The 15172-nt window shown below is 42.6% G+C and overlaps 1 protein-coding gene across 3 annotated transcripts in view; it reads right to left on the bottom strand.

Annotated features, from left to right (window-relative positions):
- SCAPER (S-phase cyclin A associated protein in the ER) overlaps positions 1 to 15060 on the bottom strand; it is a 144619-nt gene extending 129559 nt beyond the window's left edge. The window contains exons 1-5 of one of the 3 annotated variants that reach the window (XM_085234333.1): positions 15013 to 15060; positions 13187 to 13262; positions 9923 to 10040; positions 3106 to 3176; positions 329 to 520 (exon numbers count right to left, since the gene is read on the bottom strand). In XM_085234333.1, the coding sequence (XP_085090459.1) occupies positions 329 to 520; positions 3106 to 3176; positions 9923 to 10040; positions 13187 to 13262; positions 15013 to 15026 (471 nt within the window). In that variant the 5' untranslated portion in view covers positions 15027 to 15060. Of the gene's footprint in view, positions 1 to 328; positions 521 to 3105; positions 3177 to 9922; positions 10041 to 13186; positions 13263 to 14492; positions 14639 to 15012 lie in introns of those variants that run through there. The other 2 variants (XM_085234332.1, XM_031555302.2) reach the window with 2 other exon arrangements.
- Positions 15061 to 15172: the final 112 nt, after the last annotated feature.

The following is a 15172-nucleotide window of genomic DNA, read 5'->3' as shown; positions in this document are numbered from 1 at the left end:
AGTAAGGAACGTGATAGGGGACAAAAAAAGAAATCAACATTCCATTTGAAAATTAATTACATTAGAACTTAATAGAAGAGACCTAACGACATTATAAAAATCACTTACACGCTTCAAAACTAGTCACAACCTAAAATGTTTTCATCTTGTTAAATCTGAATAAACACACTACCATGTTTCCTACTCACTAGCCTCCACTAAACACAAAGGCATGAAAGCACAAACACATTTCCGAGGCTTTAATTCCTTATTTGCTGCACAGAGCAAAAAAAAAAAAAAAAGTGATAAGAACCACATGGCAGCAGGCAGAAAAACGCTGAGCTCTTACCTTGCATTCTACCACGCTCTGATCTGATTCACACGTAACGTAGATTTCATCAACTGCCCGTCTCAGGTTGTCAAAAAGGAACGCCCAGTACCGCGCTCGCAGATCAACTTTTCGAGGCTGCCGTGCTTTTGTTGGGCTTTTGTCAAAGGTTTTCTCTCCTGCTGCTGTTAACTTACAGTCCAGGGAAGTGTTCTAAAGAAAACAAGACAAAGGAAAATGACAAAGAGAAGCACAGTAAGGGGTTGTGCTTCTGTGCAATACTTTTTTCCCCAATACATTTAAACTTCCGTAAGCAAGGAGTTTCTCACTGAAGACTACGGCATTCCACTGACTGCAGCTTTTAAAACATGCTTTCTTACCTTAAATCAATACAACCAATATGCAGAATCAATTTCTGATTCTCTGACAATTATAACTCAACATTTACTTTGCACAGTGCATGATATTCTGCCTCTTACACACATTACAGCGTTCCATTTTCTGACTGCTTATCCCATAGTACTCACTCTGACAAGCATGTGCACCCAAAGATGAAAATAAAGTTTTACTAGTAATCATACCACTAGTGTTCCAACACAGTTCAACTCTTATCACCAGGACAACACATACAACTTTGTTTCTAAACTCTCGTACTGATCTGTCAGCATTAAGGTCAGCAAAACACTGTTGTGATGCTATGCAGCTACTTCCCAGAGCCATGCATTATGACCACAGGCCAGAGAAGATGCAAGTGCTGGGTGAGTTACAAAAGAACCTCTCCTACTTGAGAACACCATTTGCAGTAAGATTTCCACTCACCATCTGGTTAACATTGCAAGCTCAGTTCAGCATAAGTGCTGAGCTGCTGAATCAAGCTGATGCCAAATCTGAAACTGTTCTCGTGCTGTTCTAGCTCGTAACGAACAGCTTTCACTGCAACAAATCTGCTGATTCTCAGTGCTAATATGCACACTAATTGCTTTAGTGCTACTCTGCTGCACAGATACGGGGGACTGCCAACATGCTAAATGTAATGAAAACAGAGGAAAACATCCAACTGTCTGCATGAATGCTGGCACAGAGAGGAACCACAAATACCTTCTTGGAGGTACATTATATATTTGTCAACTTTGTGCGTGTTCAGGTCAGCCACGTGGGGACAGTTACTCGACAGATACCAAGTGTCACCTACCTATGGATACACTCTCCTGTTTGAGGATTGAGGAATCTCTCCTCTTTGCTCTCCTGTGCCTACCTTGATAACCACTAGTGTTGTTTTTTGGGTATATGGGGAAATCAGTACGAATGACTGAAGTGATGTTAAAGCAGTTAAAACAATTTGTTTTCCAAAACAGATTCAGTAACATTCCCTGGAGTTGTGAAAAGTATGAGGTGTGTATTTATGCTCAGGAAGATGAGCATAAGAAGAGGAGAGGAAGATGAGGATAGGACCACACGAGTGAGTTTTCATCAGTCTATTTCCTTGAGATTTGCATCCCATTTATAGGCAGAGGAAAATTAAGCCTAAATTGCAATAGGAAAAAAAAAATGCCCCGTCCCTGGAGATGCCAAGTCAGGCTGGACCAGCCTCTGAGCACTCAGATTTATCCCTCTTCATCGTAGGAGAGCTGGACTAGATGGCCTTTAAGTGTCCTTTCCAACTAGAATCATTGAATTGTTTGATGATTCACTAGGAACGCTCTGTTTCTGCAATGCAGTCTCAGCACAGCAGTCCCACTAAATAGTCACCAAATAACAATAAAGTATTCTTCTTCCGAAAACACAGTATTTACATAATTCCAAATGACAAGAACAGACAGAACTCCAACTATGGAGCACATTACTCCCATCCAAAATGTTCTGTGAGGCTATGCCAGCTTCCAGGGCACCCCAACTGTTTCAATAAAATCTTTCCCAGAACAAGTAAACTAGAGCACAGTGTTTGTAACATCCTAGGGAGCAAGGAGAGAACAGCAGGATAAGAGAAGCTGAACTACACTGTGAAATTGAAATTAACATGCTTATGTTTTAAAGATGTAAGCACATTCCTATAGGAGCAGAACATCTTGTTCATAGAAAAGAATGCATTCCATGTGCTACTCTGTCAAAATCTGACAGGCTGTCTGTAAATGTTAAATGACTAAAGACATACTCACCTAAAGACATACTCACAGTTGAGGCCATTAATCAACACAAAGTAACGGTTAAAAATATTAAACATTAATAAGTACTGCAGTATTACTATATTAAGAGTAAAACAATTCTATCACTCACATAGGAAAAACATGACCAAGTGCAGTATCTTCTAGATACCTGTCAATGAGACTTGTTTGCTGCTTGTGACTCTCTGCAATATTATTCATCTGGAATGATTTTTTTTTTTTTTTTTTTCCAAAATAGGATGTACTGAAATTTTAAACTGAAATTTCTCAGCCATTCGCAAGTGAGGTCAGTAAATACAGCATTTCCTTAAATCAGAAATTTGGCAAAGGTAGCCTTTCCATAAGCAGCAAGCTTATAGGAAGAATCTCCTAGATGACTTCATTGTTGAGCTGCACTGGCCTTAAAATAACCTTAATGCCAAAAAGTCATGAATCCAGAGATTAACAAGTGACAAAAAGAGAAGCTGAGGAATACAGACTAAGTTGTAGCATTCTTAAACTCCATTTTGAGGCCTGTATCCTTTACAAACACAGCACAGGTATACTTTTATACAAATATTCTTCAGCAAATAATGCATGAATAGTATTGCAAAACATTTTTATGTTGCAAATTTTAAAACAAAAATGAGTAGATACCTGTTTTGCAGCCTTGTGTTTCCCTTGAGACACCGTCTTTGCTTTTCCACCAGCTTGCCATTTGGATTTTCCTGCGGGAGAAGCATTTTAATAAAACCATAACGCTTCTGATTAGATTCAGCACTTTAAAAATCACATATCCAATCTTGCAATGCACTGATACGGGCACAATTAATGAGTTAAAAGGTTAATAAAATTTTACATTCAACAGTTCAGTATGAGGACGATGCCAGAAGACACACAGAAAAAGAGATTACAAAGAAAATCAAAAACTACAGGCTTCCTTCAGCACGGAAGAAGCACCTGCAAATGGACAGTGCCTCTGAAAAATCAGATAGTTACAACTGAGATGTCAAATATGACACTACTTTTCTGCGTCAACTTTAAAATATCTTCAATAACTGTTCCATAATATCAAGTATCATTACAGAATTAAAAGGAGGAATATGTTTCTCAGAATATTCAGGTCTGACCACTTGTAACTACTGCAAGAGTACTGCCTAGCACAGATCCATACCTAAGTAAAAGTTTCGACACATTTATCTTGATGAAGCCATGCAAATAAAAGTATTAATTGCATACAGCTCCCTCACAGACCAAGGAGATGGCTCTTGAATTTCAGAACTGCTCAGTTCAGACTTTAGAAGCACTTAAGCCAAATTTGCTAACGCAGCCCAGCTGGTCTACATTGCTCTGGTTATGTAGAGCAGCTGTAAGCCTGCCTTAATCAAGCAGTCGTACAGCTGGTTTGCATCACTGCCTTTTGGAGGGAACAAGACCTTTAATTTTAAGGCAAATTTAAAAGTATTTGCTAGATAATTCATTTTTAAAATGTTACATTAGCCAAAACAACAGGTACAAATTAATATATTGGAATCAATTTAGCAGCGTTCCAGAGAAAAGCTGATTCAGCTACCAGATGTATTAAAGCTTCCTATCTACCAAAAAGCTTCAACTGTGCATCAGTCCTGTCACAGTCATGGCAATATATCAGTCACCAACCTAAGATCTTTTACATTCTGGAAAAAGAAGATTTCAAGTGCAGTAGTACACAGAACTTGCCCAGAGAAAAGAGGGTACATTGGAAGGGAAAAAGGGTAGATGATGGGTGAAAGAAGGTTGCTATCTCTAGATTCTACAAAACACAAAATACCCATTCACTCCTCTGAACTGGGAACTTTCTGAGCAAGTCACCTGCAAGGATAAGAGCAGCTTTCAGGTGCTCCTACATGAGGCAGACACAGAGACAAGAAAACTCACATAAGCACTGCGTGTTGCAGAAAAGTAAATACTGGGTGGCAATAACCATTTTTTAAATCAGCAATGCCTTTCGTGTATGGGCCAAAAAGTTTTGCCTTTCATCAGCAGTCACATTTTCAAGCTTTTCCCATTTTCTTCCTGCTTCCTCCCTGTCATCCTTTCTGCTTCTGTGCTGTGCTGCCGAGCAGTGACACACCACTGCTCCATGGTGATGCACGTGTAGCACCACGATGCTGGCACTGCACTGGGGCACAGCAGTGGCACATGAAGGGCACTACCTGGGGGCATTTACTGAGTTTTATGGAAAAAACAGCGACAAAAGATGACCATCCTGTTAGCTATTAAGTTGTCAATATGAAATATAGAAAGCAGCAAAGTTTTGAAGCATTCAGGGAGCCAGTCATATTTTATGCTTGAAGTCCATTTCCTCCATGTCTGGTAATTAGATATGAAACACGCTGGATTTGTGATTTGTGAAGACTTCCTGTCTCAAAATGCTGAAACATTCATATCTCCAAGAAAAAAAAAGCTACTGATAAACTATTTTCAGAAGCTTTCTTTTACACTAACAATCTGAAAAACTATCAGCCAACATCCCTCACAGCTCTCTCCTCAGGTAGTTCTACTGATGAGAGAAATGCCACTACCAACGTTGTATCTGCTTCCAAAGAGCAGCAGTCACTTCTCTTCGCACCGAGGCAGGTCTCAACCTTGGTTAAGTATCCTGGGCTCCATTTATCTCCTGATCTTTAACTGCAACAATAATATTCAATTTAATTTGTTTTCACCTCTCTGAAGGAATCTGAGGACACCATCATGGTTCTTTGATTCCCCCCCCGTTCCTATAGACACCACGAGAAATGGGCTTTGTCACCTCCCCCCCTCACATCCCTACAGAAGGCTGTCTCTGCTGCAGAGCCTATTTTACTAGCTCCAGTGCTGCATTTGCCTGTCTTAAGCAACACTCCTGCACAGATGGGGAGTTTATATCCAGAAAGGCAAAGATGTTTGCTCAGAGGAAGCACCAGACTGGACTGCCAAGCAGGTGAATGAAATACAAGTACTTTAACTTACAAGTCCTCAAGAATAGCTTTCCCTTTGTACCATATTGTGCCAGCTACACTCAGGTCTGTGCTGCTCAAGCTTACCCACGGTGTTTTCAGTCATGACTCGTACACCTCCTCACTTGCCGCAGAGAGCCAAGTTCCATCTCCTTCACACGTACTGCAAAACCCATTTATTCACCAAAATCCACATTTATTTAGCTCTTGCTAAAGGAACAGATTACTCTGCAGGCTTGCTCAAGTATGCTAGCAACTTTTCAACCAATAAATTGTGTTTCCTTATGCTGAGATTCTCAATCTATTGAGTGAATTTTATGTGGCTAGAAGCCAAAAGACTTTAAACAAATAAGAAATACAAAGGTTACAAACAAGATTTTCCAATTTTTTGACATACCTCAAAGTTATAAAGCAGTTTAATTCTGAAGACAGAACATCAGACTGCTGCATTACTCACAATTAGAACACCCTCTCTCTTCCTAGCACGCAGTCAACTGTACTGTTAGCCTATCCCAAAACACAGAACCTGCTGCATGTTAATGAATTCTGAATTGCAACAATTAAATGTATCATCAATCAATGCATCTTCTTAAATAGTTGCCACTGTGTTTTGCTCCAGGTAGATTTTCTTATGTTACTGTTCTGCACACAAGCAGGATTTCAGATCTGACATAAGAAGGGCACATACCACACCAAAACCTGCATCAGAACTGCTACCCACCATTCCAGAAACTGCTCTCCTTTTTATGGTAGTATTTCTCATTGACAGGAAACAGATATTTCCCTTAGGGAATTAGAAGGTTTGGACTGCAATTCATATCATGATTGCTTTCTTATGGCTTCTCCGTAAAATACAAAACGAGTCTTCCAGTGGAAAAGTTAAATGGTAAGAAAAAATAAAAACAAGAAAAGAGGAAAAGCAGAAAAACAAAGATGCACAGACTGAAAAAAATGAATCCAGTATTTTAAATTTAACAGCTCTCTATACCACTAATAGTGGGGAATGTCCACACACTCACTGTTTCTGCAGAAAACCATTCTCATGACAAGTAACAGCTCCTAATACAAAGTGTTAAATCACACACTACACTATTGCTGCCAGTGCAAAACCTCTCAATGTTATGAGCAGGAAAAAAGCGCACAGAGACAGAACACTGCTTGTACAAATGGGATGCAAGATTGGCTCAGGCAACCTGAATCTTTGGCCTGATTTACACAGCCCCTGAACAAGTACAAACTGTCCTAATTCATAATATTGCTGTATTGTTCCTTGGGGACGAAATACATATTGAAAGATCAGCAAAAAATGAATCACAGCTCACTGACATACAAACCCTCTGTGCCAAGACAAGGGTCGAGAGATAAAGGATCTGGCTTCTGCCATCAGCCAGAAGTTCTACAGGGCATGTTTCCACTGAGCAATTAGCACCACATCCTTTGTGCAAAAAAAAGAAAAAAACCAACCAGCTCACCATTTACTGGAGAGCTTTTGGAAAGAAGAACACTCCACTGGCAAGAAGTGTTACAATTACAGTGGGGCCTTTTAGGCCCCAAAGAAGGAAGTGACCACAACCACCTGGGTTTCAGTATCATGCATAACAACTACTTAAAGGCAACGATCAAACAACAGACAATGATTCATTTCTACATTCATTTTTCACGCTTTCAAAGAAAACTCAATGACAACTCTCATCACTTATTTTCCAGGAAAATGTCACACACAAAGCTTTGTAAAATAATATTACAAGCAAGGCAGAGCTAAAAAGGAACAGATTCGAAATAAAAATTGAACCAACCCACCAGTAGCTCAAATACACTGTGTTCCTTTCCCATACACCCCTTCATTGCCCAAAAATACAATTGTCAATCTTTTCTGCTTAGACATCACGTACTATCAGTGCAATAATATCAGTGGATCTACCAACATACTCAAGAACATACAGGCAACTGCAAGACTGGTAAATAGATAAATGCATCCTCTGGAAAGGGATACAAATGAAGCTGGCGAAAGAATGCAGAATTGGCCCTCTTAATAATCCGTGTATTCATGATAATAAGCAGAGTAGCTGCTGTATGTTATCCCAAAGAGTTCAACTGTGTGTGCTTCACTTGAGCAGATTATGGTGGTGTCTTGAATTATTACCTTTTTCTTCTCACATTCTGTCTTTCTATTTTGGCTAAAACAAAAGCACAGAACCTTATTTGCTTCCCCTTGATCAAAGATAAGAAACCAGCCACACACTGCTTGACTGCTTTAGGCTCCTCACAAGAAGGGCATCAAGGCTTTAAGTCTGTTCAGAGAAGGGCAAGGGAGCTGTGAGGGGTCTGAGCAGCTGAGGGAGTTCCGAGGAGCAGCTGAGGGAGGTGGGATGGGTCAGACTAGAGAAGAGAAGACTGGGGGCAAACCTTACTGCTCCCTACAACTGCCTGAAGGGAGGTTGTGGTGAGGTGGGGGTCAGCCTCTTCTCCCATGTAACTAGCAATAAGAAGAGAGGAAATGGCCTCAAGTTGCACCAGAGGATTCAGGTTGGATATCAGGAAATACTTCTCCAAGAGAAAAGAGTCAGGTACTGGAACAGGCTGCCCAGAGAGGTGCTGGAGTCACTGACTGTAACACAACAGAAAGCACAGCAATAATAGTGGGGTAGCAAAGTCCTAGGCTGCAGCAGGTGAGGATATGTTCAAATGCAGCAGCTATGAACGCAGAAACAAAGGAAAAAAAACCTGCTTACCCTTGGAAGGCCTCAGATACATAGGAATCTTCAACAACATCCCCTTGCCTCCACTGCCAACCCTTAAATGTGCTCTGGGAAGGAGTGGATGCTGGCTCTAGCCCTTCCAGTCACTCAGGTGCATTACATACACCTGAGCTCCCCTGGGTTGGCCCTGCCTTCCCACCAGGTGCTCAATCACTGTTTCAAGCCATGACTTGCATTTCTGCTACACTGACCCCACAGGTGCTCAAGAAACATTGAGATGTGGCTCATTGGAAATATTGGTGGTAGGTGGATGGTTGGACTGGATGATCTTGGAGGTCTTTTCCAACCCTGGCAATTCTTTGACAACTGGCTGCTGTTTCATTTTTCCTTCTTACATGCACCTATCAAAGACTCACAGCACATCTTTCACTGCTGACCACTCAGAGCTTAAAAATACCACTACACAAAACTCCTGCTTTGGAAAAGCAATCTAACAAATTAAGACAGTTGGGACAATGCTGATGTTTACTTTGGAGTCAGAACCTGAAACTAAAGCTTGTGAATGTTTAGTTATTCAATATAAGCTTTCTATCATTCCACTTATCATTGTTAACAGAAGAACAGGAACATGCTCTGAACAGAATGAGTTTTCCTTGATGAAACCTACACATGCACAAACAGCTACGTAGCTTTTCATGCACCTCATTCTCTCCTGTGACTTCAGACATTTCAGTTTTAAAATGAAAGCAAAATCACAGATACACCTCAGTGCATAACACAACCCAAGAAGGCAGTTCAAGCTTTGCTTCAGCTTACTTTAGAAAGAGGTGATCTTCTAACATAGCCATAACTGTTCGTAGAAACACCATCTCCTCTGGCAAAAAGCACAGAACAGCAGGGGTTGGAATGAGCCTCTGAAGATGCAGTCCAACCTTTCTGCTCAAAGCAGAATCAGTGACGGAAGGCTGCCCAGGACTACACCCAGTGAGGTTCTGAGCATCTCCTCAGCTTCACTGGGGAACCCATCCCAGTGTTCATCACCCTCACATTCAAAAACCAGAACAAACCAAAAACTTTTAGACGCTCCTGCCCAAATCTTAAAAGCAGCAGCAGCTCCACAAGGACAAGTGAGCTACAAAAGCACGTGAGATGAGGTCCTCACAAAGACAGCAGCCCAACATCTGGAACAGCTTGAGCAGTATGAAAACTGAAAGTCAATTTGTGGCTACAAGAGAGTATCACAACAGTAACAAAACAGTTCTAAGGATTCACGTTGACAAAGGGGATACACAGGGACAGCTTTAAGATTCTTTGTAGATGTTTAATACAGACTGAGGTGATACTACAAGAAACTGCCAAACGTGCTTGTTTTAGAGTACATGGAAGTACTTTGTGGGGTGGCACTAAGACATCCCTTCCAATCTTAAACCCCAAGTTATGTAAGACTGGTTTTTAACAACCTTCTCAAAGCTCAATATCTTAAGATTATTATATTACACTGCTATCTCAGTGATATCAGCAAGACAGGATAAACTTACATGCATCTTTTCAGAACAAAAAATAATTTCTTTTTATCTGTCACTGCTCTGTGTTATACAGTGATCAGCCAATGGAAGGTGGTGCATTTTGAAAAAAAAAAAAAACAAATTTAAAAATGATACCATGGACACTAAACATTATTTTTACTATAAAGAGAGAAATTGCATGACAGGAACATGATTCCATGGAAGCAGCTCCAGAGAACTACTGAAAGGGCCAGGTGCAAAACAAGTTGGGGAAAGACATCTACAAACATACCATCATCATCCTTGTTTTCCAGAGGGACACTCCATGCAATCAGGTTCCTTGCTGTACGTCCCTCTTCTGCAACTATCTTCCTCACTTTGTCATGGCTGTTGGAGCGCTGGAAAGAAGCCTGAAAACAAGAAATACAGGAATGGAAAATACGTATATATGTGTATACGTACATACATACATACACACATATATATATATACACATATCTGGTTTTGACATGCAGACATTTTATCCAACATGTGGTTAAACCCAAGTGGGTTCACAATTAATATATTTTTACCAGCTACTCAGAACACATATATATTTTCACAGCCATTTATCTACATGGCAGGCAAAGTGATTGGCCAGTATAACACAGGAGTTTCTACCCAGTCCTCAGAACAGGTATGCCTACACCACACTTATTTTAACTTTCATTTAATTGAAGTCTGTCCAGAAAGAGCATCACATTAGACTTTAAAACTTCTGACATTCTTTGAGTTAAGTAGAACTAAGGACAAAAGCTGCGTGAGAGCAAACTGCACGTGCTGGGTAGCTGAGAAGAATCTGAAGAACGGTCATCTCCACTGGTACAGATGTTTTTCATGAGAGTGGCATAGGGTGGTGACTATGCTGAAAAACAGTTTACCAAAATAGCATTACTGTACTCTTTGTGTATAGTGTAGTTTCCATGGAAATAAACAGGAGGCATTACTTTCACCTACATATACTTAAAAAACAAACACTTCTGTTTCACTGAGAAGACAAGAAGCTAGAAAGCACATCCTGGCAACTACAGCCAGCTGTTCTTACTAGAAAGCTGCAGCTGTTCACAGAGAACATGAGAAGCACTGAGGATGAACTTTTTTCACCTAGGAAATACATTTCTTTGCACTGACAAAAGATAACATCACCAGATCTTAGCAACCAAACATATAAGAAATGGATGTATCAGCTGACAGATATCAACTGGATGAAGTCATTCCTCTTCTAAACTGTACGAAGTTATTCCTCAGAAAATAACATGAAACAAAGCCAAGTTACACAAAGTAATGCAAAGTCTGTATACAATGGTGGTGCAAAACCACTTTAACACTGACAAACAGAACCTCAAATAAGTTGTGTAGATGTAAGCATTCCTTTACGCACCCATACGCTGATTTGCTGTAGCAGCTGTCAGAAGACACATTTTTCCTCTTTTCACCTTTGCCATCAAGTGTGCAACCTTTGTGTTGTGCTACTAGCACATCTTCAGAAAGAAAATACAGTGAAAACGAGTACAGCAGAGGAGTGGCTGTAACTCCTCAGGGTGGTAGGAAATGCAGTAGAAACAAAAAGCTGCGATTACTTGAATGCTTGTATCATAACTATGAACCGAAGTTTCCCTCATTTGGGTGTCCTCAAATGCTTGTTTCAAAGCCACAGTGTGCCATCTAGTGCTCCACTGACCACCTGGAGACCAGACCATGTGATACACTGAGAGCAAACAACCAAAACCATAGCAGAGCTATGGAAGAGAGCTGTCTACAAACATGATTATTTAAAAAACAAAACCAAAACACCCAAGTAATGCAGTTTGATACAGAGAAATCAACAGGGTCTATACTAAACTGGTTTTAGTCTATTCTTATTCAGTATAATACTCATTCTCTTTAGAAAATGTCAGTGATTGTCCATTGCTGTTGAATAAAATTTGTTTTTTTCTCTCCTTGTTGCTTAACAATAAAACTTACATCTTGGACCTAAGAGTTAAAGACTCACAAATCTCATATAATTAATTGTTTTAAAATCAACTTAAACTGCTGCATAAACAAGTAATGCAAATGCTTATGGAACCTTCACAACTGAGTTAAATGGTTTTGATTTATCTGAACTGTCTCTGAAATGTGGCTGCATTCTGTATTCACGTATCCTCAAACTGTATCAACCTTATCCAGAAGCAGACAAATCTTTAATGGATTCTCAATCCAGACAACATTCACTCTGCACAATCCATGCAACACTGAACCACAGCTTTCCTACAACACGAGCCTGCTCATTCCTGCCATACAGAGGACTTTGAAAACCCATTTGAATTCTTTTTCCCACTTTTTTTTATGCTGGCATTCCACTTCATTTCATCCTCCATTGGCCCTCTCATTTTCCAAGCTGACCACCCTTCAGTCTTCTTTCTCAGATTTTCCACATCACAGATCAATATTCACTGAATCTGAGTGTTGAAGGGTTTCTCTTCAAGATTGTCTTCAACTGGTTCCTATCTTTCTTTGAGATACAGTGCCCAAGAGCAGATACAAACACTTCAATGAAGATATTTTCCATGCTAAATAAGATTATTTGTACCCTATATATAATGCTCATCCCATTTAAACATCTCAAAATGACAAATGGGTTTTATTTCTTTGCAATATGTTATCTTTTCATTACTCAGGATATAATCACAATATGTCATAACATCACACAGAAATTAGCACTCTTTCCATAGGCACAGAACAGCAGGATTCCACAGGCCTAATCCAATCCACAAATGTCTGCACTCAAAAGCAGAGCCACCTCCTTCTACCACATTCCCAGAATTTCTCGTGTTGCACCCAGGACCCTCCGTAATACCACGGCTGTTCTTTACACTTATTTCTGCAGACCAAAACAATCCTGCACTAACATACACTGGGACAATTTCCAAACAAAAGTCAGGAACTTTGCAACTTGTAATTTTGTTTTAAATGAAACAGAATTTGGTCTGAGCAGCATTTTCCCCTTATTCTAACGCAAAGTTCTAATGCAAAGAAAACATTCATGATTGCAATGCTCCTCTTCATTGTACAGCAGTCCTTTAAGGCAGGTATCAAAACCCACGATTTCACAGGTTTTTGCATCTCTTCTGTTTCAAGGTTTTCTGCCCATCACAGTCCATGACTAACAAGCTCACGTGTACGGGGCAAGTGTGAGAGGGAGGACAGTATGCATGAAAATCAGCAGGGAGTCCTAATGTTGGAACATTCCAGGAGTGCTAGAGGACTCGAGCATATTTTTTAACAGGATTCATTTCTTTATTCCATTTACAGTGTAGAACTCTCACAGGATGTGTAAAGAAGTAACAAGGGGAAAGCAGAAGTTATTTCAGCATTTTCAAGAATTCACATAATGGTGTTGATAGAATCAGTTTCCAGAACCAGTAACTTCAGAGAAGGTACAAATAATAGTCATTAACGAATCCCAACGCTAAAAAGTATTTTTCTTGTAGCAGGAAAAACCTCAGTACAGTGTTACAGTATCTGAACAACTTACCATCACATTATAGCCTTCTTCTGCATCAGCAGGCTCATTTATTGCATTTTTGGACGACCCCATTGAGCTTTCATACCTGCGTCAGTACAAACACAGTCAGTTTTAGCTTCCCAGCAACATTTATGTCAAGGACATCTGACGAGTGTGGTAATATTTCCAGAGGACAGTTACATTTGTCAAGTGCTTACGTGGCTCCATATTAAAAGCAGCTCAAAAAGAAAATCCAAAGAGGCTGACACTATAGAAAAAAAAACAACCTAAAAGTGGAAGAGACCCTTAAAGGCCATCAGTGCAACCCCTGCAATGCACAGGGACACACACAGCACATCAGAGCCCCCAGCCTGATCTTGCTGTCTGCAGGGATGGGTAGCCCTTAGAGTACAAAACTTCTTCCTTACATCCAATCTGAATCACTCCTCTTCTAGTTTGAAACCATTTCCCCATGTGCTGTCATAACACATTCTGCTGCTGTCTGCATCCTGCCTTCTTACAGCCCCTTTAGGCACTGAAGGCTGCTCTCAGCTCTCCCCACAGCCTTCTCCCCAGGGTGCTGCACAGCCCAGCTCTCAGCCTGTCCTCACAGGGAGATGCTCCAATGATGTGTACAACGAGCGAGGTTCATCCAAAGGAGTGCATTTTGACACGTATTAAAGCAGTAAACAGTACAAAGCATACTGCTCTGGAACAGGGGAAGGCACCAACAGCAATGTTTCTTGTGACAGTACCGGGCAAATTCATCAAAAGGTCAGAGGTGCTGAAAATCTCTCTGGGATAACTAGTTAGGTCATTAAAAAAAAAAAAAAAAAGGGTTTGTGCAGAAGACAGCTATGATAAAATACATGTTTTTCATCAAGTACTGGACTGGGGACCCGCAGCCAAAAGCGGAGAAGTACGTGGGCTTAAATATTTATAGGTTTACCGAAATCTTTCAGCATTACTCCAGCCACGCAGGAGAAAAACGAAACGCGTGGTTTCAGGGCTGGAGCAGCCGGCAGCGCTCAGAGCCGCCTCACACACAGCCGGGAGCACAACGCCGGGGAGCCTCGCAGCCCGGGCGGAATGCTGACTGACACCCGGCACGGGCTTCCCGGTTGCCACCGGCAACCAAGCTCCCGGCCCCGCTCAGCACACGGCCGGCGGGGCAGGCCGCGGGCCCGGCTCGGCGCCTAGGAGCAGCGTCCGGGGCCCGGCGCCGCGGGGCGTGAGGGGAGGGCTGGCCCGCCGCCATCTTGCCCCGCCGCCGCGCCCCGCGCCGCGCACCGCCCGCCGCCGCCGCGCCCCTCCCCCGCGCCGAGGGGGCACTCACGCTCTCCGTCGTGCCGCTCCGTCCCGCCCGCGCGCGTCCCGCCGCGGTGATGTCATCGCATCCCGCCGCCAGCGCCCGTCCGCCCGCTGCCGCGCGCCGCGCCCGCTCCCCCCCCCCCCCACAGCCGCGCATGCGCCGCCCGCACCGGTGAAGGCATTGCCCTCACCTTGCCCACCCGCGGCTCGCTCCAGCCGCACCTGCCGTACTGCCTGCCGCCGGGGGGCGCTGCTAAGCCCTGATGCGCGTTGCGGGGCGCGTTGCCGCGCCCCGTTCCGTGCGGAGAAAAGCTGAGCGGGCGGCTCCGTGCTGCCTCGGAACGAGAGCGGGTGCGGGAAGCGCTCCTCGTCCTTCGGGCACTGACAGAAAAATAGGTCTGCCGTGTCTGCACAGCCTGAAATGCCGCAGGGCGATCTGTGCCCGGACTTCTGACAGAAACACACTATTCTCCTAGGGAGAAGCATCAAACCCAACGGCAGCCCCAGGCAAACCTCAGTTAACCACTATCGGTGATTAATCGGACCTGTGCGGGCGCATTGCCGGGCTTTCGGCTCTCCCGAGCGGCAGACGAAGCCCCGCTCGTTTTGCAGCCCGTTTTCCCCCCACGTGCTCCGTTCAGCCGTACCGCCGCGCTCGGCAGCGCTGTTTGGGAGCCCCGTCCCGCACGGCACGGCTCTGCTCTG

Source organism: Meleagris gallopavo, chromosome 12 (genome assembly GCF_905368555.1).
Source record: "Meleagris gallopavo chromosome 12, MGAL_WU_HG_1.1, whole genome shotgun sequence".
In the NCBI taxonomy this organism is placed as follows: domain Eukaryota; kingdom Metazoa; phylum Chordata; class Aves; order Galliformes; family Phasianidae; genus Meleagris; species Meleagris gallopavo.
The sequence above is the reverse complement of the archived record's forward strand: the minus strand, read 5'-3'. Positions and strand labels throughout refer to the sequence as shown.